This window comes from Puma concolor, chromosome A1, assembly GCF_028749965.1.
Source record: "Puma concolor isolate L17-30 chromosome A1, mPumCon1.1.hap2, whole genome shotgun sequence".
NCBI classification, from domain to species: Eukaryota; Metazoa; Chordata; class Mammalia; order Carnivora; family Felidae; genus Puma; species Puma concolor.
Window position 1 is genome coordinate 84,351,841 of NC_141667.1, and position 15,440 is coordinate 84,367,280.

Genomic DNA, 15,440 nt, shown 5'->3' on the forward strand with positions numbered 1-15,440 from the left:
TCCTGAATGCCAAATGTAAAAAAAATGGGAGTAATTAATTTAGTCATGATGATAATTCATGTTATACAAGGACTGAGAAATTACTTTTGGAATTTACAGTGTGGAGGTCATTGGTGACCGTCAAAAAGAGCTATTTTCATGAACTGATGGAAATTAAAGCTCTTTTGGAGAGCTTCAGTAGAGAATGGGAAGAGAGGAATGGGAGACAGTTGTGGACAACCCTGTAGAAGGTTTTACTGCATGCTTGTATGCTGCTGGGGATGACTAGCACTCTCAGAATAATGGTTGATTTAGGAGAGAGGGCAAGGAATGTATGTAAGTCTCCGTCTAAATAGACTCTCTGGCTTTCCAACTAGATGGGTTTTGTGAGTCTTCAACCTTACTCTGTAATGTGAAAATTTGAATCTTTCAAGTTATGGTTCCAATTTACACTTCCTCAAGCAGTTTGTAAGAGTTTACATAGGTTTTCTGGGTTTTGGAGGTACAATTATGTAAAAAGAGTATGGATAGGGTCTAAAGATGAAACTGTCTGGATTTAAGCTCAGGTTTTTCTGCTTAGCTTCTCTGAATCTGTTAATTCATCAGTACTATAGGAATAAGAATGTTTAGTGCACATGAACTTGTAACAATTCATGAAGGAGTTAAATAGGAAATATTAGAAAACAAAATGGCAGTGCATAGCAAAGTATATTTCAAACAAATTGTCAAACTGAATAAAACTTTATCTTTCAAAAAGTCTACTTACCAGTTTTTTTTTTAATTTTTTTTTTTTTAACGTGTATTTATTTTTGAGAGAGAGAGAGAGCATGAACGGGGGAGGGGCAGAGAGAGAGGGAGACACAGAATCGGAAGCAGGCTCCAGGCTCTGAGCCATCAGCCGAGAGCCCGATGCGGGGCTCGAACTCACGGACCACGAGATCGTGACCTGAGCTGAAGTTGGACGCTTAACCGACTGAGCCAGCCAGGTGCCCCTCTACTTACGAGTTTTATGTTTTATGGATTATGTTTTTGGTGTCATATTCTTTGCCTAACCCTAGTTTATGAAGATTTTCTCCTGTGTTTTCTCCTAAAAAGTTCTATAATTTTAGATTTTACTTTTAAATTAATGACACATTTGGAGTTAATTTTTATAGAAGGTATGAGACCTAAGTCATGGGGTTTTTGTTTGTTTGTTTTGCCTATTAATTTCTATTTGTGACAGCACATTTGTGAAAAAGACTGTCTTTCCACCATGGAATTACTTTGTCCATCTTTGTCAAAAATGGGTATATTTGGGTATTTTGGTGGCCTCATTTTGGGTTCCCTGTTTTGTTCCATGGATCTGTGTCTATCTCTTTGTTAACACTGTTGATTAGTGTACTGTATAGTATGTCTTAAAATTGAGTAGAGTGATTCTTCCCATTTCATTCTTTTTCAAAAGTTTTAGCTTTTAGGTATTCTAGGTTGTTTGCTTTTCCATATACATTTTAGAGTTAAATTATCCATATCTGCAAAAAAATTTACTGAGATTTGATTAATATTCTATTTAAGCCTATAGATGAATATGGGGAATAGTGACATCTTTATTGAGTCTTTCAATCCATGACATGGTATATCTCTGATTTATTTAGATCTTTGATTTCCTTTATCAGCATTTTGTAGTTTTCAGCATATAGGTCTTAAATATTTATTAGATTTATAACCTAAGTATTAATTCTTTAGGGTGATTATAAACAGTGTTGTATTCTTAATTTCAGTTGCCACGTGTTTATTCTTTTTTTTTTAATATATGAAATTTATTGTCAAATTGGTTTCCATACAACACCCAGTGCTCATCCCAAATGATGCCCTCTTCAATACCCATCACCTCCCCTCCCCTCCCCTCCCTCCCACCCCCCATCAACCCTCAGTTTGTTCTCAGTTTTTAAGAGTCTCTTATGCTTTGGCTCTCTCCCACTCTAACCTCTTTTTTTTTTTATTCCTTCCCCTCCCCCATGGGTTTCTGTTAAGTTTCTCAGGATCCACATAAGAGTGAAACCATATGGTATCTGTCTTTCTCTGTATGGCTTATTTCACTTAGCATCACACTCTCCAGTTCCATCCACGTTGCTACAAAGGGCCATATTTCGTTCTTTCTCATTGCCACATAGTACTCCATTGTGTATATAAACTACAATTGCTTTATCCACTCATCACTTGATGGACATTTAGGCTCTTTCCATCATTTGGCTATTGTTGAGAGTGCTGCTATAAACATTGGGGTACAAGTGCCCCTATGCATCAGCACTCCTGTATCCCTTGGGTAAATTCCTAGCAGTGCTACTGCTGGGTCATAGGGTAGGTCTATTTTTAATTTTTTGAGGAACCTCCACACTGTTTTCCAGAGCAGCTGCACCAATTTGCATTCCCACCAACAGTGCAAGAGGGTTCCCGTTTCTCCACATCCTCTCCAGCATCTATAGTCTCCTGATTTGTTCATTTTCAGTTGCCACGTGTTTACTGATAGTTTATGGAAATGTGATCAAGTTTTGTTTGTTGATATTATGTCTAATGGCTCTCCTAATGTCACTTAATAGTTCTAGGAGTTTTGGGGGTAGACTCCTTCAGATTTTCTGTTAGGCCATCAGGTTGTTTGCACATTTGACGGTTTAATTTCTCCCTTTCCAATCAATATGCCTTTTATTTCCTTTCTTGCTTTTTTGTACTTGATAGAATTCTTAATACTATGTTGAATAAGAATAGTGAGAAAATGGACATTCTTTCCTTGTTCATCAGGGGGGTAATAATGAGTAGTGATACTCCCATTTTTACCCCTTTATTTTTAGACCTGTGAATTATGGCTATGGGAGAAACAGCACCATATATTTGAAACTAATTCTGAGTATACACAGCCTTCTAGAGAATCTGGCCTCAGCCCTGCAGGTTCTTTCACTTAGCTGACACAGTAAATGAATCTTCAAAAGGCCATTTTGCCATTCTCTCAAACTAGCTGTTTTAGGATGGTGGGGAAAAGGGTAAGACAAATGAATTTCATGAACATGGGACCATTGCTGCACTTCTTTTGCTGGAAAGTGAGCTCCTTGATCAGAAGCAATGCAATGTGGAATACCATGATGGTGGATAAGGCATTCTGTAACTCCACAAATAGTAGATATGGCAGAAGCATTTCATGTGGGGAAGACAAATCTGTATTCAGAGAAAGTGTCTTTTCCAGTAAGAACAAAAAATGCTACTTCTTTCGTGATGGAAGTAATATGATGTAATCCACTACCACCAGGTAGTTCACTGATTACTCTCGGGAGTGGCACTGTATTTGGAAGCTAAGTGTTATTTTCAGATTCTGGCAGTTTGGACAATCAGTAATGGCTATAGCCAGGTTGGCTTTGGTTAATGTAAGTTCATATTGATGAGCCCATGCCTCCTCCATCCCTGCCACCGTGGCTACTTTGTTCATGAGCCCGTTGAGCAATGACAGGGGTGTCTGGGGAAAGAGGCTGACTGGTGTCCAGAGAAAGAGTTATCTTACTCACTTGGTAATTAAAATCTTCCCTCTTTTGAGGTAATCTTTTAGTGGGTATTAAGTTGGGACACAGCTATCTTTCACATCTTTTTCCCATTCAGAGAGGACTATTCACACACCTCTTTGCCTTATTTCCTCATCACGAATTTTCCAATTATATTCCTTCCAAGTCTCTGGCTGGATAGCCAAACCAGTGGCCACAACCTATGAATCTTTATATAATCACATGTTTGGCCATATCTCTTTCTAGGCAAACGGTAGCCAAGTGCACTGCTCAGTGCTCCCCGTTGGGAAGATTTCCTTTCACCACTTTCCTTCAGTGGTATCCCAGACTCTCTGGCTGGTTTTGGTTGGTGCCTGAATATCATGCAGAACCATCTGTAAACCAGAATTGAGTTTTGCCTTCTATCAGCTGGTGCTAAGAACTCCCCCTGAGGCCTTAGGTGCATGCTGTTAGATAGAAGTTCAGTGTAGCAAGAATGGGGACTTTCTGCATTTGGGCTACTTCATGTAACTTTTGCCTCCAGGGCCTACTCAGTCGTGGTTACAGATACACCATTTCCATTTGATGATGGAGTGCTGTTGTACACACCCAACTTTAGGACTTGGTGGGTCAGATAACATTCAGTTTATAGTGAGCAGCTAAGGTCACATGGTAACTTGGTAGCCTCTGGTTAAGCGTTCAGTCTCTCCTAAGGCCTAATGGCAGACCAATGAGAGTAGTTATCTGCAGTAGATGGCAGGGCTTCACTCCAAAATCCTAAGAGCCTGTACTGTGATTCACCAGCAGCTTACTGAAGGTTCCAAACAGCATCCCAGGTTTCCTAGTTTAGTGATTTAGTTCTCACTGTAAGGTCTGGCATAAGATGAGTCATTACAGAGCTCTTCAAGAATGCCAGGGTTCTCCTCACAAATTTATTTCTCATTGTAGTAGTGAAAGGTATGTCTTCTGGACCTTCCCATTGTGAGTGAGTACGTCTTCAGTGACAAATCCATTGTAACATTCCTGTCTTCCAAAACCTTTGACCCTTTCCTCTGCATTAAACCAAGGCAGGTCTGACATTTAATCAGTCATCCTAATTCCCCAAGATTCAACGTTAAATATGGAATATCTGCTTAGTGAGCCTATATCAATAAATATGATCTGATTGTTCCTTCTACTATAATCCCATACCCTTAATATTTATTCCCACACATGTTTTCTGGATCTGTCTGTATAAATTAGAAAATCCAAAAGAGTGTTGGATATTGTGCTCCCCATCACGAGTCATACTATATACCTCACCTTTAGGGGCCTGCTATGACTTGAGTGTAGTTGAAAGTCTAGTTGTAAAGAGGGCTTTGGGGAGTGGGTCCTTAAGAGGATCAGCTTTGTCTTGCCTGGCATCAGCCTTGGGCGGGGTGGAGGAGGACATTACTGTTTCCTTAGGCAACACAGGCTAATTCTCTAAGAGTAAGGTAGAGAGACCACTACTACTGAGGATGGGAAGGCTTCTTCCACTGGCAAAGAATTACCACAATTTAGAGGCTTATTGTCTCCAGCTTCTTCAGGGTTTTCCCATGTCACCATTCCAATTTACACGATCCCATTCTTTCCCAGTAGGTGTCCTCACTTTAACAATGGACACCTGTGAGGCTGGTAGTTCTGCTTGGACTGTATTTCAGCTAGTTGCAGGATGAGATTTTGTGTTTGATTTTTAACAATCTCAGCCCTTTGGCTACAAGAGATAAGGGTCACCTTCAGGACATGCTTAGAAAATTACAGGTTATTTATGCTACACTTGAGCTGAGAATTCAAATCCCAGAATGTATCCTTTTTTTTCCACCACTTTGTTCAGTGACTTTAGGAGCAACCAGCCAATCTCATTATGTTCATTAATTTTCCAAAAGTGTTTGAAAGTATCATATACATATTCACCCACATTCAAATGTTAATCTCATCCAGAAACACCTTCACAGACACACTCGGAGTAACATTTAACCAAATATCTGGGCATGGTATGGCTCAGTCAAGTTGGCACATAAAATTAACCATCACACCATTCCTCTGTCTTTGGACAGTTGGGTTGTTTCTTGGCAGTGAATACTGCTACTATGAGATGGGTGTACAAATATCTGTGTCTCTGTTTTCAGTTCTTCTGGATATCAAGTGGTATTTTTATCCAGTTACTTCATATGCTTAGTTGAAGTTTAGAATTCTAGTTGCTGAATCACTTTAATCACCTGAGGCATGTTTTAGAAGAAACACTTGTGTTACATCTGATGCATATTTAAGTTATATGGATCAGTTGTACTGTATTTTAGAGGTGATTGAAGGGATTCTTAATGGAAATGTTTTTTATACTTGATTTCTGCCTAATCCACTGCCTTTGGAACCCAATCTCTGTATAAACTGCAGCTTGATAGTGTTGCTTTCATTTTAAAAAGTAGAAAACATAATTCCTGATGTTTTCTTTCTACATGTCTCTCAGTGCTAATGAAATTAAAAAAAAAAAAATCTGTATCTGATTTCCTAGTTAACAGAGGAGAAGTTTGTGGATTTCCTATTTATTCAGTACATTTTGTCATTCACAGGAACATTCTGGGCAAAGTAAAAGCATATTTCTGTATTTATAACTTCCTTTTTTATAAGGTAATGAAGAGAGGGGGCACAATATTTTAGGGTTGCATCGAACATAGAGTAAGTGTGATGATTTTGAAAGAGCATTGAGTTACGTATTGGAAAATACATTTATTCTATTAATCCCACTATACTCTTAGGGTATAATTTTGGACAAGCCATTTTACCTCTCTGAGTTCATTTTCTTGTCTGACAGATAGTGAAGGTGGTAATACATGCTACCATTTTATAGGGTTGTGATGATTAAGTGAGGTAAAGTACGTGACAACTTTAAATTGGTACATAGATGTTAGGTGGCATTTTATGACCTGAGCTGGTAGAGAAAATGGTTATTAGACATGATATAACTATCTGCTTATGTATTGGATCATCGCTGTGTGTCTGATTAAAAGGTTTCTAAGTTTTGAACTGTAGAAGATGACTGAAGTGAAGGAGTCAGTTTTGTCTCAGAACCTCAACTCACTGGAGAGAGAGAAGCATTTTCTAACCACTCCAACCCAATTTTGGGTATTAAGTCTTCTATTTTACTCTGTTTCGCAAATATTTACATGGTGTTCAGAACTTTATGAATGAATCAGAAATTTGTCAGCATGTATCCCTTTTTTAGCCCAATATACATATTATGTGACATTTCCAAACATTTTATTATTTTTAAATGTTGAAAATGGTATATTTTTATGAGTTGAAGTTTATTTGGTATAGCAGTTTGAAGAGTACTAAAAAATGATTTTTTTGAGGGCTTATCTGTGTGTCCTACGAGACAGACTAGAGACTGGAGGTAGACAAACTACTTTTTTCTTTGGCATATTTTCATGTGTCATACAGTTGGATTTGTTATATTTCTGTAAGAGAGGAAAAGGGACTGCTTTGCTTTATCATATATCCTAGGAGCTGTTTTCTTTTCAGGAACTTGAGTTAGAATGAATAATCTCAAAACCTAAACTTTCTTAAAAAACATCTTTTCAGAACTGAATAAATTCGAAGTTTATCTTTTTGTTTTTCTGAGCTTTCATAGGACTCTGTGATGACAAATAGTGAGAATTTTTGCCTCATCCCATATTAAAAGCCTAAAAGATACCATTAAATACTTGTTGACAGACTGATTCTAGAGCTGGGGCAGGGAAAAGTTAAGCCTAGAGCAAATATCTTTTTTTTTTTTTTTCTTTCTTTTAAGAATAGAATTTAGTGATTCATTGCCTACATATAACACCCACTGTTCATCCCAGCAAGTGTCCTCCTTAATGTCCATTGCCCATTTAGCCCATCCACCCACCCAACACCCATACAGTAACCCTCAGTTTGTTCTATGTAGTTAAGAGTCTCTTATGGTTTGTCTCCCTCTCTATTTTTATATTGTTTTTGCTTCCCTTCCCTTATATTCATCTGTTTTGTATCTTAAATTACACATATGAGTGAAATCATATGATATTTGTCTTTCTCTGACTTATTTCGCTTAGCATAATACACTCTAGTACCGTCCACATTGTTGCAAATGGCAAGATTTCATTCTTTTTGATTGCCAAATAATATTCCATTGAATATATATATATACCACATCTTCTTTATCCATTCATCAGTCAATGGACATTTGGGCTCCTTTCATACTTTGGCTATTGTCGATAGTGCTGCTATAAACATCTGGGTGCATGTGCCCTTTGAAACAGCACTCCTGTATCCTTTGGATACATACCTAGTAGTGCAATTGTTGGGTCATAGAGTAGTTCTATTTTTGATTTTTTGAGGAACCTGCATGCTGTTTTCCAGAGTGGTTGCACCAGTTTGCATTTCTACCAGCATTGCAAAAGGGCTCCTTTTTCTCTGCATCCCCATCAACGTCTGTTGTTGCCTGAGTTGGTAATGTTAGCCATTCTGACAAGTGTGAGAGGTGGTATCTCATGGTGGTTTTGGTTTGTATTTCCCTGATTACAAATGATGTTGAGCATTTTTTCATGTGTCTGGTAGCCACCTTGGTGTCTTCTTTGGAAAAGTATCTATTCATGTCTTTTGCCCATTCTTTCAGTGGATTATTTGCTTTTTGGGTGTTGAGTTTGAGAAGTTATTTATAGATTTTGGATACTAACCTTGTAGCTGATATGTCATTTGCAAATATCTTCTCCCATTCTGTCAGTTAGTTGCCTTTTAGTTTTGCTGTTTCCTTCCCTGTGCTGAAACTTTTTATCTTGATGAGGTCACAGTAGTTCATTTTTGCTTTGTTTCCTTTGCCTCCAGAGATGTGTTGAGTAAGAAGTTACTGCGACCAAGGTCAAAGAGGTTTTTGCCTGTTTTCTCCTTTAGGATTTTGATGGCTTCCTGTCTTACATTTAGGTCTTTCATCCATTTTGAGTTTATATTTGTATGTAATATAAAAAAGTGGTCCAGGTTCATTCTTCTGCATGTCGTCCAGTTTTCCTAACACCATTTGCTGAAGAGTCTGTCTATATTCCATTGGATATTCTTCCCTGCTTTGTCAAAGATTAATTAGCCATACATTTGTGGGTCCGTTTCTGGGTTCTCTATTCTGTTCCTTTGATCTGAGTGTCTGTTTTTGTGTCAGTACCATACTGTCTTGATGATTACAGCTTTGTAATACAGCTTGAAGTCCAGAATTGTGATGCCTGCAACTGTGGAGGCATCTTTGGTTTTCTTTTTCAGGATTGCTTTGGCTCTTCAGAGTCTTTTCTGAACCTGTACAAATTTTAGGATTGTTTGTTCTAGCTCTGTGAAGAATGCTGGTGTTATTTCGGGAGGGATTGCTAGAGCAAGCATGTTGTGGTAACACAAAGTAAGGAAATATTTAAAAAAAAAAAAAAAAAAGATAAGAGCATGTCAAAGAGTAATTGGAACCACCTGAAAGCTTACGGTCATGGCCAGTGCTGGAACAATTTGAGCAACAAAATAAATGACATATTGATTGTAACCCAAAGCATATAATAAATATCCATGAATCCATACTGATATAAATAAGATTGAATAAATGTGTAAATGGAGGAAGAGAGACAAAAATTTCATATAGGAGAATTACAAATATATGTAGATGTTCTCTGCTCCATAAGATAGAACATAATTCCACCTTTTCCTCCTTGATTGTGGGCTAGACTTACTCACTTCCAATGAATAGATTATGGAAAAGGAAAAATAGTAACATCATAGTTGAGAAACTGTCAGACAATGCCTTAGCCAACTGATGTAAATTAACATCTCCTGTGATATTCCATGGATATCATTTTCCGCTTGATATGTGTGAAAAGAGGGTCAGTTCACTCTTTCCAAAAGTGGTTTTCTTTCCAAAAACCTGTAACCCTAGTCTAATCACAACAAGTAAAAATCAAACATATCCCGGGGCGCCTGGGTGGCGCAGTCGGTTGGGCGTCCGACTTCAGCCAGGTCACGATCTCGCGGTCCGGGAGTTCGAGCCCCGCGTCGGGCTCTGGGCTGATGGCTCAGAGCCTGGGGCCTGTTTCTGATTCTGTGTCTCCCTCTCTCTCTGCCCCTCCCCCGTTCATGCTCTGTCTCTCTCTGTCCCAAAAATAAATAAACGTTCAAAAAAAAAAAGAAAATTTTAAACATACCCAAATTGAGGGTCATTCTGCAAAATACCTGACCAGCATTCCTCAAAACCATCAGGATCATGGAAAAGAAGTAAAGACAGAAATCTGTTACAGACCAGAGGATGCTAGGGAGACGTGACAAGTTTATGCAGTGTGGTATCCTACATGGAGTTCTGGAATAGAAGAAGGACATTAATGAAAAACTGGTGAATAATATCTGGGCTTAGTTAATAAGAATGTGCAGATGTTGGTTTCTTCATTTTCACAAATGTACCCTGGTGATATAGGATGTTAACAATAGGGGAAACTGGGCAAAGGGTATATAGACAATATCTGTACTATCTTTCAACTTTTTTGTAAATCTAAAATGATTTCAAGATAAAATGTTTATTTAAAAAACTTTGTTGACCATTTTTTTATTATATGGAAATCAGATAGTGTAAAGAATAAAAACTAATTTGTGATAATCAAACTTTCTCCATTTACATGTTTTATTTTAATATTATAATTTTTCATATAAAATTTAATAATGTGCTATGTTACCCCTATTTAAATTTATAAGTTTCTTTTTTCATAAATAGTAGTGTCATCTATATGTAAGATTTAGTGACCATTTAAAAATCATCTTAATACCTGAAACTTTTAAACTATATAGATGGAGGTTAAAAAGGTACAAATTAATAGCTGAATATTTTGAGGGGAAGAAGTTCATAATTTACAATAGGGGTACATAAGATCTAATATTGTGATTGTTATGGCAATTATGATTTTGAAAGTGCTTTTGAAATTGTCATGATATAGCACTTTAAGAACTTAGAAACTTTAAAAGTATTATCAATAAGGCAATACATAAAAAGTAAGCTAATAGAACAAAAGAATACTTAAAACCATTTAAAACGAAATCTTTGTAATTAACTATGAAAATATAAGTACATTTTATATTCTTTTCTAGATTTATTATCTAGGATTGACTTGGATGAACTAATGAAAAAAGATGAACCACCTCTTGATTTTCCGGATACCCTGGAAGGATTTGAATATGCTTTTAATGAAAGTAAGTGGTTGTATGCTACATACAAGATTTATGTATCATGCTAATAGAATCATAGGACAGATGTTATTTGCTACTTTTATTTGCCCGTTAGTGTTTTATGTATTTAAGAAATCATGACTTTTCCCTTCATGGTGAAATTCTTCACTCAAGCAAAAGAACCAAATTGTAATTTCCCATAATTGTCACATCACTTAAACCAATGGACATGAATTTGATTTGACTTATGCATTTCAGCCTTGAGCATTTAACTTGCTGGCATCCGGTTGTAATTCCGAATTAAATTATATAGAAAGATGCTACTTTTCCACATTTTTAAAATGAAATGACTAGCAATTATTATCTTTGACTATATTTTAAAGCATAATACTCAATTTTCCATGATTTTTTTCAGGCAACATCCTTATTTTAAAATTTATTAATTAAGTTATGAATAAGGTAAACTTTCCACTTGGGATTTGGGAGAACATACCATAAGTTACAGGGATGTTTCTGGAACAAAGAATTGTGATTCACTGAATTGATAACATGCTGTTGTACCTGAAGGGCATTGCTGTTACAAGCTAGGTAGCATTTGAGGTGTAGCTTTCTGTTCGTTGCTCCATACCCACTACATTGGTGATCTGTTATCATGTCATAGTAGATATCCCTTTGCATTATCAGTTATAGGTATCAGCTTATATAATGATGGTCTCTGTATACTAGAAAATTAAGTGGATTTAAACAGATGATATTAGAAACTTTGATCTCTTTTCTGATATTTTCATGCTTTTTTTAGTAAAGGATATCTTATGCCAAAATATGTATGAGTAGTAATATTTTGTTTTTTTTTTAATTTCTTTATATTTTAAATTTTTTTTTTTTCTTCAACGTTTATTTATTTTTGGGACAGAGAGAGAGACAGAGCATGAACGGGGGAGGGGCAGAGAGAGAGGGAGACACAGAATCGGAAACAGGCTCCAGGCTCCGAGCCATCAGCCCAGAGCCCGACGCGGGGCTCGAACTCCCGGACCGCGAGATCGTGACCTGGCTGAAGTCGGATGCTTAACCGACTGCGCCACCCAGGCGCCCCAATTTCTTTATATTTTAATTGACAGAACTAAATGATCACTCAGACTAACATTGCCTTTTTTCCTTTGAAATGATTATTAGATTTTCTCAGAACAGGGATGGGTTGGGATATTGGTATTGTGGCTAAATCATAGAACTATGTTTGCTCTATGGATATCGGACATCATTTTTCATCAAAGTCTATGTTTCATCTTCCTTGAATATTTCTTTTTTTTTTTTTTTAATTTTTTTTTTTAACGTTTATTTATTTTTGGGACAGAGAGAGACAGAGCATGAACGGGGGAGGGGCAGAGAGAGAGAGGGAGACACAGAATCGGAAACAGGCTCCAGGCTCTGAGCCATCAGCCCAGAGCCTGACGCGGGGCTCGAACTCACGGACCGCGAGATCGTGACCTGGCTGAAGTCGGACGCTTAACCGACTGCGCCACCCAGGCGTCCCATTCCTTGAATATTTCTTAAAGTGAGTAAGAAACAAAAAAAACAATAGACTTTTCTTTGTTTTCATTTTTTTTTTTTTTAATTTTTTTTTTCAACATTTATTTATTTTTGGGACAGAGAGAGACAGAGCATGAACAGGGGAGGGGCAGAGAGAGAGGGAGACACAGAATCGGAAACAGGCTCCAGGCTCTGAGCCATCAGCCCAGAGCCTGACGCGGGGCTCGAACTCCCGGACCGTGAGATCGTGACCTGGCTGAAGTCGGACGCTTAACCGACTGCGCCACCCAGGCGCCCCTGTTTTCATTTTTTAAGTTGGGCCCACACCCAGAGTGGAGCTTGCACTCATGATCCTGAGATCAAGAGTCACATGCTATACCAACTGAGCCAGTGAGACGCCCCCAGAAGCAGTACACTTTTAATCTTTCCTTTTATTATCAGATACATATGCACACAACATTTCACAGTTTTGCACACCTTGGATCCACATATATTGCATTCAGACTTTTGTACATACCTACACTTTTGCATGTACATGTGCCCTTTTGTGTATATATACCATGAAGATGTATGCATCCTTGCACACACTTGCCATTTATTTTTTAAGTATCCTGGACACTGTCTTACATAAATAGTGACTAACAGTATGAGGCAGACATGGTTGAATTCTAAGGATAGAATGTCATTTTTAAGGATCTTATTTTTAGTATTATACAGTTCACTTTTGAATTCAGGTTAATGGTGAATATCTTTTAAGAGAGGTGAGGATTTGTATACAGGAAACTGGGTCTCCATGCTAACCCCCTAAAAGGGAAATTTTAACTTACTATCTTTGGTGACTTCTTTTTTAGCTTTATAATGACAAAAATTCTTATGAAAGCTTTGAAATTAAATTTTCATTACCTGATTGAAGCTTCTAATTTTGTATAAAGGATTTTAAAGTAGTTGGATAAAATAAGAATTTGGATACAAATTTTACTCTAAGCCAATTTGTAAGAAAGGGGAAGAGATTGTATTTTACCTTCATCAAATTGATACCTTGTTCTTTCAGATAACAGTGCGTTTTCAAATACGTCTTGTGTTTAAAATGCCTGCTTAGCCAATTTTCCCATTATTACAGTCGTGTAAGGCCCAGCTCAAATGTCCTTGCTTGTTGAAGAACTCAAAGGCTTATCCCCTTTTACACTCACCTATACTCCCTATGCCCTGGTGCAGTATTATGCGGAAGCACACTTTAGTATCACTAAAAAATAATTGGCCTTGTGGCAAACCATTTGAGTTTGAATATTGTCTTCTACAATACCTGATATTTATTGAACTCTTAATACATGCCAAGAAGTGTCCTAAATACTTTCAACTTATTAATTCATTTAGGCAAGTGATAGCATCTTTTGGGTCCTAGACTCCATAACAAATCTGATAAAATATATGGATACATTTCCCAGAATAGCACATATGTTAGGTGTACATGTTAAACTTTACAACTGATTTCAGGGGACCTTAAGCTAAAGTGTCGTAAATCAGATCTTTGACACTCACTGGCAGGATTGTCCAAATCTTTGAGAAATGCCATATTTGCAAATGTGATCAGGTATTTTTTTCTGGATAACGCTGCTCACATTCTTTGCCTCTTAACCTTCTTTTTACCTTTAACACTAGTGCTAATAGTTGGCTATTTTGACAGGGCCCATTTTTCCTAAAGCATCAGAATCTTTATCACTTTATGAGAATTATGATATCCAAAAATGAGTAAGTTAAATGAAAAACAAAAAACAAAACGCCTTTCTTTGTGATGTAGGTGCAAGTGGTCTAAGAAGTCTATTAAAGTCACTTACTGGCTTGGTAAGTCACTTCCCTTTGACACAGCAGTCTCACAGAAAATACATTTTAAATTTCAGCTGCAGAAATATTATACATTACTATATATCAGGTACCTTTAAGGTTACTTTAGTCTAAATCATAAGTTTTAGATTAGCAGATGCCCTCAATCTACCTGCATTGGTATCTTTTTTTTTTTTTTTTTTTTTTTTCAGATTTACCCATTACATGTAGCTTTCTTTTCCATTTCAAGTTATTTATTTTTTTTAATGTTTATTTTTGAGCTTTGAGAGAGAGAAGGAGAGAGAGAGAGAGAGAGAGAGAGAGAGAGAGAGAGAGAGAAAATAAGTGGGGGAGGGGCAGAGAGAGAGGGAGATACAGAATACAAAGCAGGCTACAGGCTCTGAGCTGTCATCACAGAGCCTGACACGGAGCTCGAACCCATGGACTGGACTGTGAGATCATGACCTGAGCTGAAGTTGGACGCTTAACCAACTGAGCCACCCTGGCACCCCTACCTGCTTTGGTATCTTAAATGGGAATTTTCCTTTCCTGTAGAGAAAAACAGATACATCTTGTAATTTATATGGCATCATCTGACCAAAAAAGAGTATTGTAGTGATCCAACACAGTATCTCATGTTGAGAGTATTAGAGAACTCTACAAATAAGGATTAGCTCTTATTTTGCATATTAAAAAGTTAATTTTTATATGTAGTGAAATTGATAAATAAAAATAGTGAAGTAGTTTTACTTGGGGTCGTATATTTCCTGGGTTTAGTTTCAGTGCTATAACTTTCAAGTTTTTATCCACTCCTTCATGCCCTCATTGAAAATCAAATAGTAAGTTCCACTCTGAATGATCATGTCCTTCTTTGGGCTCTAAACTCTTTCTTGTGCCTTACTGCTCTTAGCATAGAGTCCAGACCCAATATTTGAGCCTTCTACTGTTGGTTCCCAACAGGTTCTCCAGTGTTACACAGTTTGGCTCAATACTTTTTGTTTCTGTTAAAATGGATTGTTCACTATTATTTGAACTTTCTGTCCATTTTATACAGTTTTCTTTAAATTGCTGGGTAGAGGCAGGAGAGAGTAGGTTAAAGTAATTGGCTTGTGGTATGTTTCTCTCCTGATTACCAGGGGAATGAAGACAAAGTGGCCTGGTCTTTTCTCTTTATAAACATGCTGATACTATAAACTTTTAGTGAATACAGACTAATGTTTGCTATGAACAGAGTCTTTATGGAATGCTTTGAGCAGGATGGCTGATTTGGCATTGCTTGTGGTAAACGAACATATAGCAAACATATCTGTGGAAATAGGAGGTATATTTCTCTGAAGAATATCATATAAGTAGTACCACTCTCTGGCACATAAAACTGAAGTATTTTATAACCCA

General features: G+C 37.2%; 1 protein-coding gene across 10 annotated transcripts in view; it reads left to right on the forward strand.

Moving 5' to 3' along the window:
* The window catches only part of ARB2A (ARB2 cotranscriptional regulator A), a 433,966-nt gene that overhangs the window by 40,285 nt on the left and 378,241 nt on the right, over nucleotides 1-15,440 (forward strand). For all 10 annotated transcript variants that reach the window (XM_086717888.1, XM_086717906.1, XM_086717908.1 and 7 more), the window contains one exon: nucleotides 10,620-10,721. In XM_086717888.1, the coding sequence (XP_086574014.1) occupies nucleotides 10,652-10,721 (70 nt within the window). In that variant the 5' untranslated portion in view covers nucleotides 10,620-10,651. The remainder of the gene's footprint in view (nucleotides 1-10,619; nucleotides 10,722-15,440) is intronic.